Source organism: Sorex fumeus, unplaced genomic scaffold (assembly GCF_029834395.1).
Source record: "Sorex fumeus unplaced genomic scaffold, SorFum_2.1 ptg000122l, whole genome shotgun sequence".
Lineage (NCBI taxonomy): Eukaryota > Metazoa > Chordata > Mammalia > Eulipotyphla > Soricidae > Sorex > Sorex fumeus.
The window spans coordinates 21274670-21290424 of NW_026606179.1; the positions used below are offsets into that span (position 1 = coordinate 21274670).

Below are 15755 nucleotides of genomic sequence, written 5' to 3' on the forward strand. Positions count from 1 at the left end.
GTGTGTGTAGGGACTCTCTCCGCTCTTGGAGAAGCCAGAGTTCTCTCTTGAGCATGATACTCTCCACTTCCCCACTCTCTCTCCCTCCTTCCCTTCAAAACCTCCAAATAAAAACTGTAAAAAAAAAAACAACCATGAGGCCCTTCTTCCTGTCAAGGACAGACTTCACCCTCCTTTTCTTTTTTTTGCTTTTCGGGTCACACCCAGCCGATGCTCAGGGGTACTTCTGGCTCTGCACTCAGGAATCACTCCTGGCGGTGCTTGGGGGACCATTTGGGATGCTGGGAAATGAACCCAGGTCGGCTGCGTGCAAGGCAAATGCCCTACCTGCTGTGCTATTTCTCCAGCCCCTCACCCTCCTTCTTGCCCTGTTACACAGACACGGTCTTTCAGGGGTTTTCAGTATTTATTAGTTAAGTCATGATCGAGGATCCCAGGGCGGGAATCCCCAGGTGCCCTGGTCCCTCTTCAGCATCCTGGGAAAAGGACAGAGAACAGAAGGGGTGGAGCCGGTTCAGATCTTTCCAGGAAACGTGCCTTCTGCCCGACGGTCATCCCAAGTCGACACCTGTGGGGACAGGATCAGTGTTACTTCCTTCCACTGGGTGGCGACCCCTGGGGGCCTCTGGCCCTTCTTCTCTACCCACTTGTCCAGCTGTGCAGTCAACAAGTAACCCCAAGTCTGCTGTGTGCCAGTCTCGGCACTGTTCCAGCCAGCAGTGACCCAAAAAACGACAGAAGCACTGTCCCCATTCAACCCCCAGCACTGCATGCTTTCGAAGCGCACCCCCGCCTCCCCCCCCCAAAAAAAAAAACCCAACTGAGTGATGAGTGAGCTGAACCACTGCTGGGGAGGGAAGAGTAAGAGAGATGGAGTTTTGGGAGTGTGGCGGTGCCCTGCTCAGGAGCAGATTCTACAGCTCAGGAGCAGTCTTTGCCAGAAGAAAGGACAAGGACAGGAAGCAGCTGAAAGACAAGGCTGAGCCTGGCCCTGGCACAAAGGGGTCTCTGAGGCAGAGCCGAGCACCAAGAGGGGCCCCACAAGAACCACAGCTGAAAGTGAGTGCTGCAGCGAATGGCTGCCACCCCCAGCCAGCAACTGTGACAAAGGGAAGGAGGAGGAGAAGGTACCAAGAGAGGAAGGTGCAAAAACCCTTTGTTTAGGGGTCACACCTGGTGGTGCTCGGGGCTGACTCCTGGCTCCGTGCTCAGGGAACCATATGAGATGCTGGGGATCAAATTGGGATCGGTCGTGTACAAGGCAAGCACCCTACCTGCTGCACTATTGCTCCAGCCAGGAAGGTGCCAAAATTCTTTTTCTTCTCCCTCTTTTTGGGTCACACTCAGCGATGGTCAGGGGTTACTCCTGGCTCTGCACTCAGGAATCACTCCTGGTGGTGCTTAGAGGACCAAATGGGATGCCAGGGATTGAACCCAGGTTGGGTGATGAAAGCAAAACGCCCTACCCACTGTACTATCACACTGGCCCAAGGTGCCAAAATTCTAGTGACAATTACACACGTCTGCCAACAGACACCAAACTCTTCACTCTCCCTGCTCCCATGGACCTTCCTGTCAGGCACCTACAAGCATGTTCACTTTCCCCTCCTCAGACACACTCACTTGTCAAGGACAAGAAAGATGAAACTGAGCTGCCACCCAACCATGCATGCCCGAGTCGTGTGAACCAGGGGAACGCCACCGCCATTCAGGGCCACTGCTTCCCAGGTCCTAAAAGGTGCATTTTGCGGGCCAGACTGATAATACAGTGGGTTAGGGCGTTGGCTTTGAAACTGGCTAATCCAGGTTTGATCTCCAGCAACCCATATGGTCACCAGAGCACTGCCAGGAGTAATTAATTAACCCTTGAGCATCACCGAGTGTCACCTAAAAAGCCAAAAAATAAGGGTAAAAGTAAGCATCGTGCAACTTGCTGTTGGTAGACCTTACCCTCACTTGGTCTCTTGCGTGGCCCTTTAGATCATACAAATGTTTTCAGCATGGCCGGTTGAGTCAGCACCAACTATGTGCTACTGCATTCACATACACACCACACTCTGCTTAAGATGGGTCAGACTAGGAGGCTGCCTGGGGTGTTGTGTGTTTCCAAGTTTTAGAGCTCTTTCTGTATTGTCCTGTAGATAAATGCTCCAACTCTGATCTAACTTGGGTTGTTCTGAATGTTCCCTGTTACAAACAGCTCCACAGTGGTCTCATCATACAGGACACTTGCCAAGATGACTAAATGAGAAGCGCCCCATTTCCAGTAAGACATGGAGAGATTACTGGGGGGGAGGGGGCGCAACTCCCAAGGGATGCTCGGGAGGTCCAGGGGCTCCACTGGTGACTCTCAGCCAAATGGACCATAGCTTCAGCACAAAGGCCTGCGAGTGTGATAGTGCTCGAGTCTGCAGTTCTCAGGGGACCATGTGATGCTGAGTCTGTGGGTGACATGTCCCAAGCACAATACCATCTTCTGGCACCTAAAGATATCAACCTGGCTTCAAAAGTGATCGGGTCGGTTTACAGAATCACCAACAGTCAAGTGCTCTCGACCTGTACGATTCTCGGGCTGAACTACAAATTAAAATCAACCCTTGCTCTCTTGTTTTAAGCTGGAGAGGGGGCACCTTTTCACATTAGGGGTTCATCTGGATTCCCTCAGACTGATCTTCCACTGTCTATGATTCAGTTTTCTGTGTTCAATAATTTCTGTCACTGGGCTTAAAAAATAAAGTCATCATACTTTTTTTAAAATGACATTAAAAAAAAAACATGGGGATAAGGGGCATGACAGCTGGCCTGACTGGCAAACTGCCCCTTTGCCCCATCATTGCACTTCATGGAAAAGAAAGCCAGAGAAATGGTTCTATAAGGAAAAACATTTACTGGGCCCAGGGAAAGAAACATAGTACAGTGGTTAGGGCGTTTGCTTTATACACAGCCAACCCGGGTTCAATCTCTGGCATCCTATTATGGTCCCTCTAGCACACCAGGAGTGATCCTTGTGTACGGAGCCAGGAAGAAGCCCTGAGCACAGCTGGGGGTGGACCAAGAAACAAAAAGTACTAAGCTGGAGCAATAATACAGTGGATAGGGCACACAGTGGACCAGGGTTCGATTTCCAGTGTCATTTCCCCCCCTACCGGACTACTAGCCCACCAGGAGTGAACTCTGAGCACAGAGCCAGGAATAAGCCCTGAGCACTGTTGGGTGTGGGCAAAGGGAGAAAGCATTTACTGCAATAAAACTGTTCACCAAAGAAACACTTAAAATAGTGAAATAGCCAGAGGGCAGCTCAGTGAGCTGAGCATAGGCCTGGGCTCCATCCCGAGTACCACACAGTCACCCAAACGCCAAGCTGGGTGCAGCCCCCTCACAAACAAAGAGCCCATGCTGCTAGGCATAAAGGGGCCTGGGCGTGGTGACTTACACCCAGTAGACACAGCTGGCCCCACGGGAGTGGCCCTACAATTTGCTGCTGCCCAATCAGGGAGAGCCCAGTGCTGGATACGAGGCACGGAGCAGCACTGAGACCTGTAGGTGTCCGGGCACCCCGAGGCTGGAGCAGGAATGTGACAGGACCCCCACCCCTTGTTACCCAAGAAGTCCTAGGGTGTGGAGAATCAGACCTATGACAGGCCGTTGGAGAGGAGAGAAACGTCAAGTCACTGAGAAAGAGCACTGTCTTCAAGAAACACGCCCAAAGATAACACACTGAGGATGTTCAAGACATTCCACAATTAGCTGGAGAGACTGTACAACGAGGTGCTTGCAGCTGGCCCTGGTTCAATCCCCAGCACCAAATAGAGCAAGTGCCATGAGTGATCTCAGAGTACAGAGCAAGGAGTGGCCCAAGATCCCAGTAATGAAAGGAAAACCAGAACCTAGTCTCCATCAAAAGGAAACCATCTTTAAGTCAAGATAATAAGGGGCCAGAGAGATAGTACTGCGGGTTGGGTGCTAGTCTTGCATGTAGCTGACCCAGGTTCCATCCCTGGCATCCCATATGATCCCCCAAGAACCGCCAGGAGTAATTCCTGAGTGCAGAGCCAGGAGGAACAAAAAACAACAACAAAACACGCCTCCAAGAAGTGGGGCTGGAGAGACAGTATGGCAAGAAGGGCACTTGCCTTGCATGCAGCAGACCCAGGTTTAATCCCTAGCATCCCATAACTTCTGCCAAGCTCTAACAGGAGTGCAAAGCCTGAAGTACACCCTGAGCACTTCTGGTATAGGCCCAAAACAAAAACTGACAAAAACCTCCAAGAACTGGCATTATTTGGGGGCACCAGAACCAGGTTTCTTGCAGTTAGTATGATATTTGACATGTTATCAAAAAGACTGCAATGCCAGGAGCAACCCACCCCCACCTCCCAAAATAGTGACAGTGGGAGGAAGGAGACACCCTAGGAAGGAATCAGTGGAAAGAAGGGAGATATCCTAGGAAGGAATCAGAAGGAAGGAGACACCCTAGGAAGGAAAGGCCGAGACACTGCCTGTCCTTCTGCCTCTCACAGATGAGCTCCCACGAAGTCACCATCATCCCCCCAAGAAGACTCAACCTCTACACCCTGAGGGTACCAGTAGGAGATACATACCCAGGACAAGGGGCAGATGGACTTGTACACCCGCCGGTACCATTCGCACACAGAGACATCACCCCCTTTGGCACTCATCGCCTTCTCGCAGCGGTGGAAGTCTGTGAAGAAAAGGGGTTCTGGTCAGCCCCCACCTAGGGCTTGAACACAGCTGACAAAAGCTCGTGGGCATAAAGTTCACTGCACAACCACAACCACAGACACAATGTTCATTGCACAAACACTCTCCACGTCACACACAAAGAATCTTCACGAAGACCTGACGAAGTTGACACACAAACTCAACTGAAGGTGCAAACACTAGACAGCTTCAATCAACTCAAATATTCTAGGCTCAGAAATCATGGGACCAACACAAGGACCAGGTGTGAGAATTATGAAATCCCAGAGCCAGGGCACCAGAGGAGAGGAAGTCTTTTTGCTAAGATGTTAGTGTTTAGACCAGAATAATCTGGTTATAATTTGAAATTAATTTTTGTCTGCCTCTCATACATTATTTCTTTATAAACTACAGTGTAAATTATAACATATTATCCATTTTCATGTTAATTTTTTAATTTCTGCAGAATTATTGAGATGCACATGGCTTATAGCATTGCATAAATTTAAGGTGTACAGCACTGTGATCTAATTTATACTGCGAAATATCTGCCTTACGTTTAGTTATACCCACCATCTCTTATGGTTTTACTTAGAAAAATCTCTTCTGGAGGCTGAAGAGAGCAGGCAGGTGCTGGCCCTGCACATGGTTGACCCAGGTTCAATCCCCAGCACCCCTATATGATGTACTGAGTCCACCAGGTGTGACCCCTGAGCTTAGAGTCCCAAGGAAGCCCTGAGCACTGCCGCGGTGACTCAAAGGACAGTTTTTGGTTGTTTTTGGGTCACACCATTCCAGAGCTCGTGCGGTGCTGGAGATTGAACCAAGATTGGCTCTGTGCAAGTAAAGCGTGGCTTAACCCCAGTACTATCTTTTGGGTCCTACGAAAATGATTTTATTTCCCCATTTTTAGAATCTTAAGCATACTTTCAGAATCTACAATTCTAGTAACTTTCATATACACCACACAGCAGTTGACAAAAGTCACCGTGTTGTGTGTCTAGCAATAGTACTGCAGAGAGGGCACTTGCCCTGCACACATCCAAACTAGGGTCAATCCCCAGCTCCACATATGGTCCCCTAAGCCACCAGGAGTGATCTCTGAGAGCAGAGCCAAAATAAGCACTGAACACCACTGGGTGTGACCCCCAAACCAGAAAATAAAAATAAAGAAACAAAGCCATCATGCCATAGAGGCTGGCACAATAGTATTATGGGTAGGGTGTTTGCCATGCATGTGGCCAACTCAGGTTTAATTTCTGACACCCTATATGGAACCCTGAACACTGCCAGGAATGACCTGAGTACAGAGCCAGGGGTATGCTTTGAGTACAGGTAGGTGTGGCCCAAAATACAAAAAATAAAGTCATCACGCTATAATGACATTCCCAATACTAATCTTATCATTGGAAGTTTGCACGTTTTGGCCACATTCATTTGATCTCCATCTCATAATCTGTTGTTTAAAATGTAGACAAATTAATTAAAAATTAAAAATGAAAAAAGACTCCAGGGGCCAGAGATAAAATATAACAGGCTGAAGAGCAAGCAGAAGGCCCAGGTTCAATCCCAGCACTGGTCTTTTGAGTCGGGCCAAGAATGATCCAGCACCATTAAGTGTGGACAGCCCCCTTTCTTCTGCTAATTTACTCCTGGAAAATAGTCCTAGACCAAAAAAAAAAAAAAAAAAAAAAAAAAAAAAAAAAAACACAAAAAACATTCACCTGGATGCTCAAGTTACATCTGAAAGAACGCAAACTGGAAACCATGCAAGTCCCCAAGAAAAAACTGAGGGAAACTCTAGGGCAATGAAAATGAGCACACCATAGGAGAGAGAAATCCTAAGGATAACAAACCCCACAAAAAGGAAGGGAGATGTCCTAATCCTAGGAAGGAATCAGTGGAAGGAAGGAGACACTCTAGGAAGGAAAAGGTGTCCTGACAGCATTTGTCAAGTTCACAAAGAGGCAAAATTAAACTTAAGGTAGGTATTAGCCTACCAAGAGTGTGGGCACTAGCCCCCTTTTCAATGTACCACCACGGGGGCTCATCTGAGAGCTATTCACTCTAAATTAACTTGTTTTTGGTTCTGTTTGTGGGTGTCACCCCGCAGTGCTCCGGGTTTCTTCCTGGCTGTGCTCAGGGATCTTTCCTGGAGGTGTAGAGACCATACGTGGTGCTGGGGATCTAACCTCGTGGGCTACATGCAAGGCAAGCACCTTCTTTACCCTATCTCTCTGGCCCTATTCACTTTAAAATAAGTAAATTATTTAAATTATGTATACTATTGTATAAAGGTTATAAAATTGTTTTATGTATTTCCTATAGATATGCTCATCTCTCACACACCAAATAAATCTTTGATTAAAACAAAATAAAGAGAGCATTGAAGTGACTCAGGTTGGGCCCCTGGGCCAGATCTTGAACACAACTGGTGATGAGGGGCATGGGCCTTGTTGAGGCAGGACGTCCAGAGTAGGAGAGACAAGCATGGGTCCCCACAAAAGAGGAGAGAAGGATCCAACCTGAGGGGTGGATCCAACCACAGTCCTCACCACTCCAACTGTGCCGGCTTACCCAGATAGTTCTGCCAGCAGTTCCGGGTTTGGTTCTGGTTGGGGAAGCGGCTATCAAAAGGGGCAGTCTGATAGTTCTTGATTTTCCTCTTGATATCTTCTGCCATGATGCAGACTCCTGGAGGCAAAGAGTAGATGTTGGCTGGGGTTCACCACAGAAAACGAACTGTCAACCCAGTTACGGCCAGTGGAGGCTCAGAGGCAGAATAAAGGGCTGGTTCAACAAGCTGCCGCCACCACAAACACACACACATACACACACACACACACACACACACACACACACACACACACACCATGCATCTAGGTTGGGAAGCACAGGTAAGTTTTGGGGGGTAATTCCTTATACGTCAGGCTTTCTGTGTCACCAAATCATACTAGCTAACATTCTCCTGTGTTTCTGACATGCCAGGCACTGTTTTTCACGCTTTATCCCTACTGGCACTCTTGATGGATGAAACCATTACTAAGGACAGCGTCAAAGTGTCTCCCCAAGGTCACACTGCATATAAGTGGAGAGCTACTGAGATCACTGACATATCCTTGCTGCAGAGATTCTTAATGCTTCGGGTGCCAAAAAGCCCTCAGAGGTCAGATGAGCCCTTTCCTTTTACACAAATTTAAAAAACTGCACAGAAGCACAAAAAAGACTAGTTACACGGAGCTGAGTGTTTGATTTTAGTTTTGGGGCCACCTGTGCTCATGGCATATTCCCGAATGCTCAGGGATCACTCCTGACAAGGCTGTATTCTAGGCAAGCAATGGAATCCCTGTCCTATCTTTCTGGCCCTGTTGTTCAGAAGTTTTCATTTACAGATTTTAGCAGACATGAGTACAAACACTCTTTTGTGACACCTGCAATCGTAACGCAGGATACGACATTTATTTGCTGACAAAGTCACAAATGCTGCCAATGCGACCGAGGATGCTGCACTGTTTCCTAAAGACAGAAATGTTAAGACTTCAAAGGGAATTTAGCAAAATTATAGATGTAACCACTCCTGGCTACCACAACCACCCGAATCAAGTTGAATTCTGCAGATTCTGTGGCCTCATCATGTTTCTCTTGGGGTGAGTTTTCTTTGGGGAAATAAAAGAAACCGCCTATCCCAAGGGAACTCCACGAGTCGTGGGGGGTTACACAGAGGTGTACAGTTCAAGTGGCCATAGCAGTGGGGTGAATTGGAGGCACTACAGCTGTCTTTCGGGGCTCCCCGGGGTCACAGGTGGGAGACACGCAGAACACCGGCCACTGAGACGCAGGAGCCGTTGGAGAGGCAATTGTGGGTGAGACGTCGCCCGGATCTCCTGGACTTAGAGGGTAGGGAGGGTTGCCCGGGGTGGTTGAAGCTTCTCCAACGCCGGGGGAGAGAGGGCCTCAGTCAATGGGGAGCCGGGCTGGGGCCCAGGCAAGCCGCGGTTCGGTGGGTGACAGCGCTGCAGGCCAAACGACCGAGTCCAAATCCCGTTGCTGTGCGGCCTCGGCCAAGTCGCTTAACAACGCTGAGCCTCAATTGACTCGCCGTCGATAAGGACTAATCAAAGGCCCTATCTCAAAAGGGCTGCAACAAGGATTAAATGCTTCTATAGCCCCCATCCCCCCCCACACGCAGCTTGCTAGGCAGGATTAATGAGGAGCGAGATAATCGCTATCACTGCTATCTCCGCGACAGCACCCCAGGGCCCCCCGGAGGCCCGCCGTTGGCGGCCGGAAACCTCACCTCATTCAGGGCATCAGGGTTCAGACTCTCGGCCCCGCAGCTGCGTGCTGGGGTCGCGAGCCCTGAAGACTCACCTAAAGACGGCCTCGAAGCACCTCGCAGTTCAATGTGACCCTCAGCAAAGACGCCACGATAGAACCGGAAGCGGAAGGACCGGCCGGAAACCGGGTGAGGTGGGTCATAGAGGAGTCTTCCCCGCGGCTAGAGCGTCCTCGGGAGGCGGGTCCCAGCCGCATTTGGGCTACGCCCACTGGAGCAAGCTCCGAATGCCTATTGGGCTGAATGCCGGTTCATCATTACAGCCGGCCCAACGGTGAGCTTGTGTGGCAAAACGAAAAGCTGCTGCCTGAATCTGCAGAAACATAGTTTCAGCTACTCGTTTACCTCCCTGGGGTCCAGGAGTAGATGGGAAACGGGTAGGAGAAAAGTATCCCAGCGGAAGAATTCTTATACATGCAAAATTGTCCATTCAATACTACCTATATAAAGTTTGGCGATATATCCCTTAACTGTAGCACTGTAGCACTGTCCTCCTGTTTTGTTCATCGATGTGCTCGAGCTGGCACCAGTAACGTCTCCATTGTGAGACTTATTACTGTTTTTGGCATATTGAATACGCCACGGGGAGCTTGCCAGGCTCTGCCGTGCGGGGAGGATACTCTCGGTAGCTTGCTGGCTCTCGGAGAGGGATGGAAGAATCGAACCGCGTGCAAGGCAAACGCCCTACCCGCTGTGCTATTGCTCCAGCCCCATATCCCTTCACAAAATACAAAATCCTCCGGCCGAGAGGTAGTACAGGGGTTAAGGAGTGTGCTGCCAACCAGGATTGGACTACAAAGTAAGCCCTTGAGCATGGCCGGGTGTGACCCCAAAACCAAGAAAAACAAAACAAGGGCTGGAGAGATAGTACAGGCGACCCTGGTTCGGGTTCGATCTCCAGCGTCCCTTTTAGTCCCCGGAGCACTGCCAGGTGTGATTCCTGAGCGCGTAGCCAAGAGGAACCTCTGAGCACCTCAAGTATGGCCTAAAAAACAAACAAACACATGCTGGATATGTAAAATAGCACTAAAATGCCCTCATGCAAGTCTTTCCCTTCTTAACTTTTCTCCATGATCTGGCCCTTGTCTTCTCACACATCAGATCCTAAATTCTTTCTGATCATAAAGAAGCACTTTTTGATCCAGTATGTAAAACAATGCAGGCACATAGGAAGTGCTTGTTCTTTCCTTGTTTCCCCCCTTTCCCTACCCCTCTTTGTTGTTGAGATGACTGGTTGCTCTGCTTGTGACTTAGCTGTGGTGCTTGCCAGCCATACTCACTTCCGTCGCAAAACTCAAACACCCTTGGCTGTGGTACATTCCAGATGGCACCCTCCGTTGTGGCACCAGAGCTGGCACTCTGCTTGGGCAGTGCAGCGGATGGAAACACAGCCTCATTCACAAAACTATCTCAGGCCCCTCCAGCCGTATTTGTTTGATATTCACACTTCATACGTCATATTCACACTTCCTGTATTAATAAAGGGGGGCTTCTAGGGCATGCAAGAAGGAGCTGTGAGTGATAACTGCTTTCATCCCTCCCAGTCTGACGTTTTATTTTTATGGGAATATTTTTTGGGGGGGACACTCAGCAGTGGTTAATGGCCAATCCCTCCAATTCTGCCATCGGGATAAAGTTCAGGCTCCGTTCTAAGTCTCAGAGAATGAATCCATGGCGTCCTCTAGTAACAGTGATATATATATATGTATATATATATACATATGTATATATATATATATATATATTTGGTTTTGGGGTCACACCTGGTGATGCACAGGGGCTACTCCTGTCTTTGCACTCAGGAGTTACTCCTGGGAGTGCTCAGGGGACCATATGGGATGCTGGGAATCGAAACTGGGCTGGCTGTGTGCAAGGCAAACCCCCTACCCACTGTGTTAACACTCCAGCCCCCAACAGTGCCATTTTAGCACATGAAACTGTGCGTCCAGATGTTCTACCTCCAGGCCTTTGTTTATGCTGTTTCTATTGTTTAGGGAGTTCTTTGTGCACCAGACTACTCAAATCCTCTGGTGACTCGGGCAAGAAGCCTTCCTTGATACTACACTCCTGTCCCTGCCTCAAGCTAGGTCAGTTTCCTCCTTTTAACCCCCTCAAGCCCCTGGAGTTTTCCTATTCCAACCCTTTGAGCTGGACTAGACTGGTAATGGGTTTCCAACCCTTTGGGCTGGCTTAGACAGTGATGGGTGTGTCTCCCAGATGGACAGTAAATTCCCTAATGGAAGGGTCCATCAGAAGATTCCCTTTGGAAATTGAGCACTCTTTTTTTTTTTTTTTTGGCTTTTTGGGTCACATTAGGCGGTGTTCAGTGGTTACTCCTGGCTCTGGACTCAGGAATTACTCTGGCTGTGCTTGGGGAACCATCTGGGATTCTGGGGATCAAACCAGAGCTGGCTGTGTTCAAGGCAAATGCCCTCCCAGCTGTACTATGGCTCCACGAAAGAATTCTATTAATAGTTTTGGGGCAAATCCCAGCTGTGCACAGGATTTTCTCCTGGCTCTCTTCTCAGGGAACACTTCTGGCAGGCCTCAGGAGACCGTATGTGGTTAGAGGGTGGAGACCAGGTCGGTCACGTGCATGCAAGGCAAAGGCCTTACCTACTATAGCCCAGGTCCTGAGACTTCTCTTAAAGGGAGCACAGAAGGCAGTCCAGCCAAGTTAGTGACTGGGTCTGACTCCTTGCCAAGGGGCAGGCAAAGCTGGCTCTGGAGGTCTGAGTCCAATTCCTTTGCAGGTCCCACCACACAGTGAATACACAGTAGCCCCCCTAAGGACGTCTGACAGTCACCCAGTCCTGGAGGCGGTGAGCAGGGAAATCTGCACCTGGGCAGGTGTGCGCTGGAGCATCCCTAGGGCTCTAATCGCTCTCGGGCGGGAAGGAGGCAGACTGCAGGCGCTACGAGGTTGGACGCGATATTTTTATTGGGTCGATGCTCCCTGCCCGCCCGCGGCGCTGTCGGGATAGGCTAGACCCGGGACGCGGCCCCCAAATCGGTAAGTGTACTTTCGGCCCCCGCTCTTGAGCACGATGTCGCGGCGGTAGTAGTAGCGCAGGCCTCGGCTCAGCTTTTCGTAGTTCATGCCCGGCTTCCTCTTGCGCTCGCCCCACAGCCGCGCCACCTAGGGCGGAGGGAGGGCTCAGACACCGAGGCCGGGCGGGCCGGGCTCCCGGGCTCGGGTAAAGTCTAGAGCCGGGTTCGTCCTAGTAAACCTAGTAAACCCAAATGAGGACTAGGTGGCGGGGCGAGGGGGGCGGGGAAACGGGGAGGCGGGGATGGGGGCGGGGCATCAAGGACGAGGCCAAAGGCACCGCGGGGCGAGGTTGAAGGCGAGAACACCGGGGCCGGGCTTAGCAAGTCTGGGGAGCAGCCGCACCTCTTTGGGGTCGCAGAGCTGGAATTCGCGGCTGTTACCCGTCCAGCGGATGCAGCTGCGGCGCGCCCCGTCTTGGAGCAGCTCCAAGAGAAATTGCCAGAGCTGAATAGGACCTGCGGGCGGAGGCCGGTGGGTGGTCACTCAGGCGTCCTGACCTCTGGCGCTGTTGTCGCTTTGATGACCCAGGAATCTGGGTGCCCTCACTTCCAGCGTCTAAAAGTCTTCCCTCCCACTCAGAGATGCCTCTATCTAAGAGATTCAGACTCCCGGGTCCCCATCGCAGAGATTCAGGAATTTGGCTGCCGCACCTTGACGACGCAGGCATCCAGATTCGTTTCTTTCCTCTTTTATAATTCAAGCGCCAGGGCACTCGCACCTTGCCCCGGTGAAACTAGCGGGTCCTAGTTCGCCCCGGACCCAGGATTGGAGGCCCCGCCCCTTGCCCGTATAGCGGCTTAAGCCCCGCCCCGTCGCGGTCACGTTCCAGGCTGCGTCCCGCCCCCCTTAGCGGCGTAAGCCCCGCCCCACCGCTGTCACTCTCTAGACCCCGTCCCATCAGGCTCCTTGGCCCCGCCTCTCTAGTCTGCAGGGCCCCCACGACTCTCACCTCGGTGATGAGTTTTGGGGTAACGAGCCAAAGTTGTGCGGTCCGAGTGCTGGCTGGATTGGGAGGGAGCGGGCAGTTCTGAAATCGGGTACCCCTTCGCAGAGGCTGGGCCATCCGTATGCAGCCCCGAGTCCCAGGAGGTGGCACAGTCCGAGCCCGCAGCCCCCCACGAAATGGTACAGTCTGCGCGCGGCTCCCCGCCCAGGCTGTTGCTCCAGCAGCCGGCTGGGTCGAGGCCAGTAGGATGGTCCCAGTTGGTGGCGGTGGCGATCCCCTGCGCTTGCGACCACGGATCGGTCCCTCCGGCCAAGCTGGTGCTTTTCAGGCTCGTTGCTCCGTCCCAACTCGCGAAAGGCCCGGCGGGGCTCAGGGCGTGGGAGACGCCGCTCCAAGTGCCCGAGCCGGTGTACGCCTGCTCTGTCCAGTCTCCCCACCACGGAAGAGCCTGAGCCGAGAGCTCTGCGAGGAGAAACGAACCCCGAGTGAGGGAAGCCCGGGTGTCCCGGGCCCTCGGAGCGTCACAGCGCGGGCGCCCGGGGCCCGGGGCCCGAGACCCTCCCATCCAAGGCATGCCACACTTGGCAGTCGGGTCCCAATCCGGATCTTCACGCAGGATCCGGGATTCGAGCCCGCCAATCCCTCTCCCGCCGCCCCTTCGCATACACTCACCCGCCCCCCACGAAGAAGCTTCTGGGTATGCTAATGTTGAGCCCCAGTCCAGCTGCGGGAACCCTGCGAGGGGTAAGAAAGTAGCGTTAGGGAAGAGGTGAGCACTGACGCGAGACCCCCTTCCCCCAACTCCAGCCTTTATGTGTCGTGGACTTTTCCTGCCCTCAGGCCCCCAATCCCGGCAGTACCCCATCATCCTTGGGCGCCCAAGCAAGGGATACCGTCTCTTCCTGCCTCAGAAGTAGGGGCAGGCCTCCCCACTTCTTCCCCAGCACCCCCTGGGTCCCAGGTCACAGCCACCTCTCCAGCACGTGTCGGCTGTCAGCGCGTCCTCCTGGAGCGCCAAATCAGGCAGGTAGAAGCCGCAATCAGTTCCTTCTGTAGGTAAAAAAGGGAATTAGGGCTTGGGGTTCAGCAGTGGGCCCCCCTCCCTGAACACCCACCCTGGTCCAGCAGCCGCTTACCCAGACCTGGCAGCGTGCTCCCTGGGGGCACCTCCTGGGGGGGTGCTTCATCCCAGTTCCACAGATCCATGGGTGCTTAGCTGAGTCTGTTCAGCCTTTGGGGAGGGAGAGAGGGATGGTGAGCCAAGCAAGACAGATAGGGACCCTGAAGTCTGGACACCATCCAGGCCTCTGCTCCCACTTCCCCAGGTCCCTAGAATCTTGCTCCCCACTTTCTCAGACCAGAGGTGATGGACCTCAGCCCTCTCCTCCTTCAGCCCCAGGTTCCCAGATACCCAGACAGTTCTTGGCTTACCTCTGGCGTGTCCCTCTGTCCCTCAATCAGGGGTCTCAGCCCCATTTCATACCCTACACCCCTCCCCTGGGGCCTGGGCAGGGGGGTATTTTCCAAGACGTCAGAGCTGGGGGTCTCAGCCTGGGTCGAGTTGCAGGGGCTGAGGCGGGGCAAGCTGTCCCCTACCCCCTACAGGGATGGCTGCCAGCCTCAAGGTAACGGGTTGTCCTGCTGGGGGGGGGGGGGGAGGAAGGGGGCAGGGCTTGGACTTGGAGAGGAGCTGGGGCACAGCAGGTTGAGCAAGATCTGGGGTGCAGATGGTGTTTAAGGGGTGATGTGAGCCGTGCAGGGGAGCTTGTTTCCACCATTTTAGGGACTTGTTACTGCGACATGGGGGGCAGTGTGGGAGGAGGGCCTGGGGTCAGCAGGGCTGCGCCAGGCTTATCTGCAACAGGAAAGGGGATTTCCGGCCAGACCCCTGTTCGGCCTACGTCACAATGTCACAATCTGCAGGGTGACCGTAGGGGGGGATGGGCTGGCGGGGGTGATGTCAACCTGGGATCCCAGGCCTAGTTGTCCCTTTGAGGGCTTTGGGGCTGCTCTGCAAAGCTGTCAGTCATGCTAATAGCCCCATCAACAATGTAAACTGTCACTACAGGAAAAATAATAGTCAACACGGATTGCAGCTCTCTGCATGCCATCAACTGTGATCTGTGGTTCTTTTGTGAGGGAGGTACTAGTTTTATCCCCATTTCAGGGAGAACACAGAAGCAGTCTTTCCACCTTTTGTGGGATGAGTCCATGTCCTTCCAAGGCTAGAATAGTTTGGGGTAAACATATATGATTTATGGAATTAAAAAAATTTAAAAAAAATTTTGGGCCATACGTGGTGATGCTCAGGGCTTTACTAGGGTGCTGGGGATAAAAATGCTCTATCTTTAGATTTTTTTTAGAGGAAACAATGGTATATGAAAGCTGTCTTTATAAGGAAATATGCACAGGTATTTTGGGGGTGAAGTATTTTGATGTTTGTAATTTGCTTCAGATGATTCAGCAGAACAAGGTATACATTCAACATGTACATAGATACATGCAATATTTGGGACATAATTAGGCTAAAAAAAGAAGTTGTCTATCTGAAATTTATGTTTAACTTGGCATCCAGATATCCTGGTGTTTTTTGGTGGGGGTGGGGGATACACCTGGCAGTGCTCAGGGGTTACTTCTAGCTTGGCACTCAGAAATTACTCCTGGCAGTGCTTGGGGGACCATATGGAAAGCTGGAGATCGAACCAAGATCAGCTGTGTGC

The 15755-nt window shown here is 51.8% G+C and overlaps 2 protein-coding genes across 3 annotated transcripts; both read right to left on the reverse strand.

Moving 5' to 3' along the window:
• Positions 1-387: 387 nt before the first annotated feature.
• On the reverse strand, positions 388-9189 carry LOC130044007 (cytochrome c oxidase subunit 6B1). Of its 2 annotated transcripts, none has more exons than XM_056136566.1 (4): positions 9073-9189; positions 7279-7395; positions 4602-4702; positions 388-568 (listed from the first exon to the last, which is right to left on the reverse strand). In XM_056136566.1, the coding sequence occupies exons 2-4, from the start codon at positions 7382-7384 to the stop codon at positions 515-517; spliced, it is 261 nt and encodes an 86-aa protein (XP_055992541.1). In that variant the 5' UTR covers positions 7385-7395; positions 9073-9189; the 3' UTR covers positions 388-514. The 2 variants fall into 2 exon arrangements, with proteins under 2 accessions (XP_055992541.1, XP_055992542.1); XM_056136567.1 differs by having other exon boundaries at positions 8999-9110.
• A 2779-nt stretch (positions 9190-11968) lies between these two features.
• Positions 11969-14296, reverse strand: ETV2 (ETS variant transcription factor 2). The gene is made up of 4 exons (XM_056136581.1): positions 14172-14296; positions 14008-14085; positions 12432-12544; positions 11969-12176 (listed from the first exon to the last, which is right to left on the reverse strand). Exons 1-4 carry the CDS (start codon positions 14239-14241, stop codon positions 11976-11978), a joined length of 462 nt encoding a protein of 153 aa, XP_055992556.1. The 5' UTR covers positions 14242-14296; the 3' UTR covers positions 11969-11975.
• Between the last annotated feature and the right edge of the window lie 1459 nt (positions 14297-15755).

Coding starts and splice junctions, on each gene's coding strand:
- LOC130044007 (XM_056136566.1), bottom strand. CDS start 7,384: ATGGCAGAAGATATCAAGAGGAAAATCAAGAACTATCAGACTGCCCCT. Junction 4,703..7,278: donor CTGCTGGCAGAACTATCTGG/GTAAGCCGGCAC, acceptor TTTTCTTCACAG/ACTTCCACCGCTGCGAGAAG. Junction 569..4,601: donor CCATCTGCCCCTTGTCCTGG/GTATGTATCTCC, acceptor CTGTCCCCACAG/GTGTCGACTTGGGATGACCG.
- ETV2 (XM_056136581.1), bottom strand. CDS start 14,241: ATGGATCTGTGGAACTGGGATGAAGCACCCCCCCAGGAGGTGCCCCCA. Junction 14,086..14,171: donor GAGCACGCTGCCAGGTCTGG/GTAAGCGGCTGC, acceptor TTTTACCTACAG/AAGGAACTGATTGCGGCTTC. Junction 12,545..14,007: donor AGCCGACACGTGCTGGAGAG/GTGGCTGTGACC, acceptor CTCCGCCCGCAG/GTCCTATTCAGCTCTGGCAA.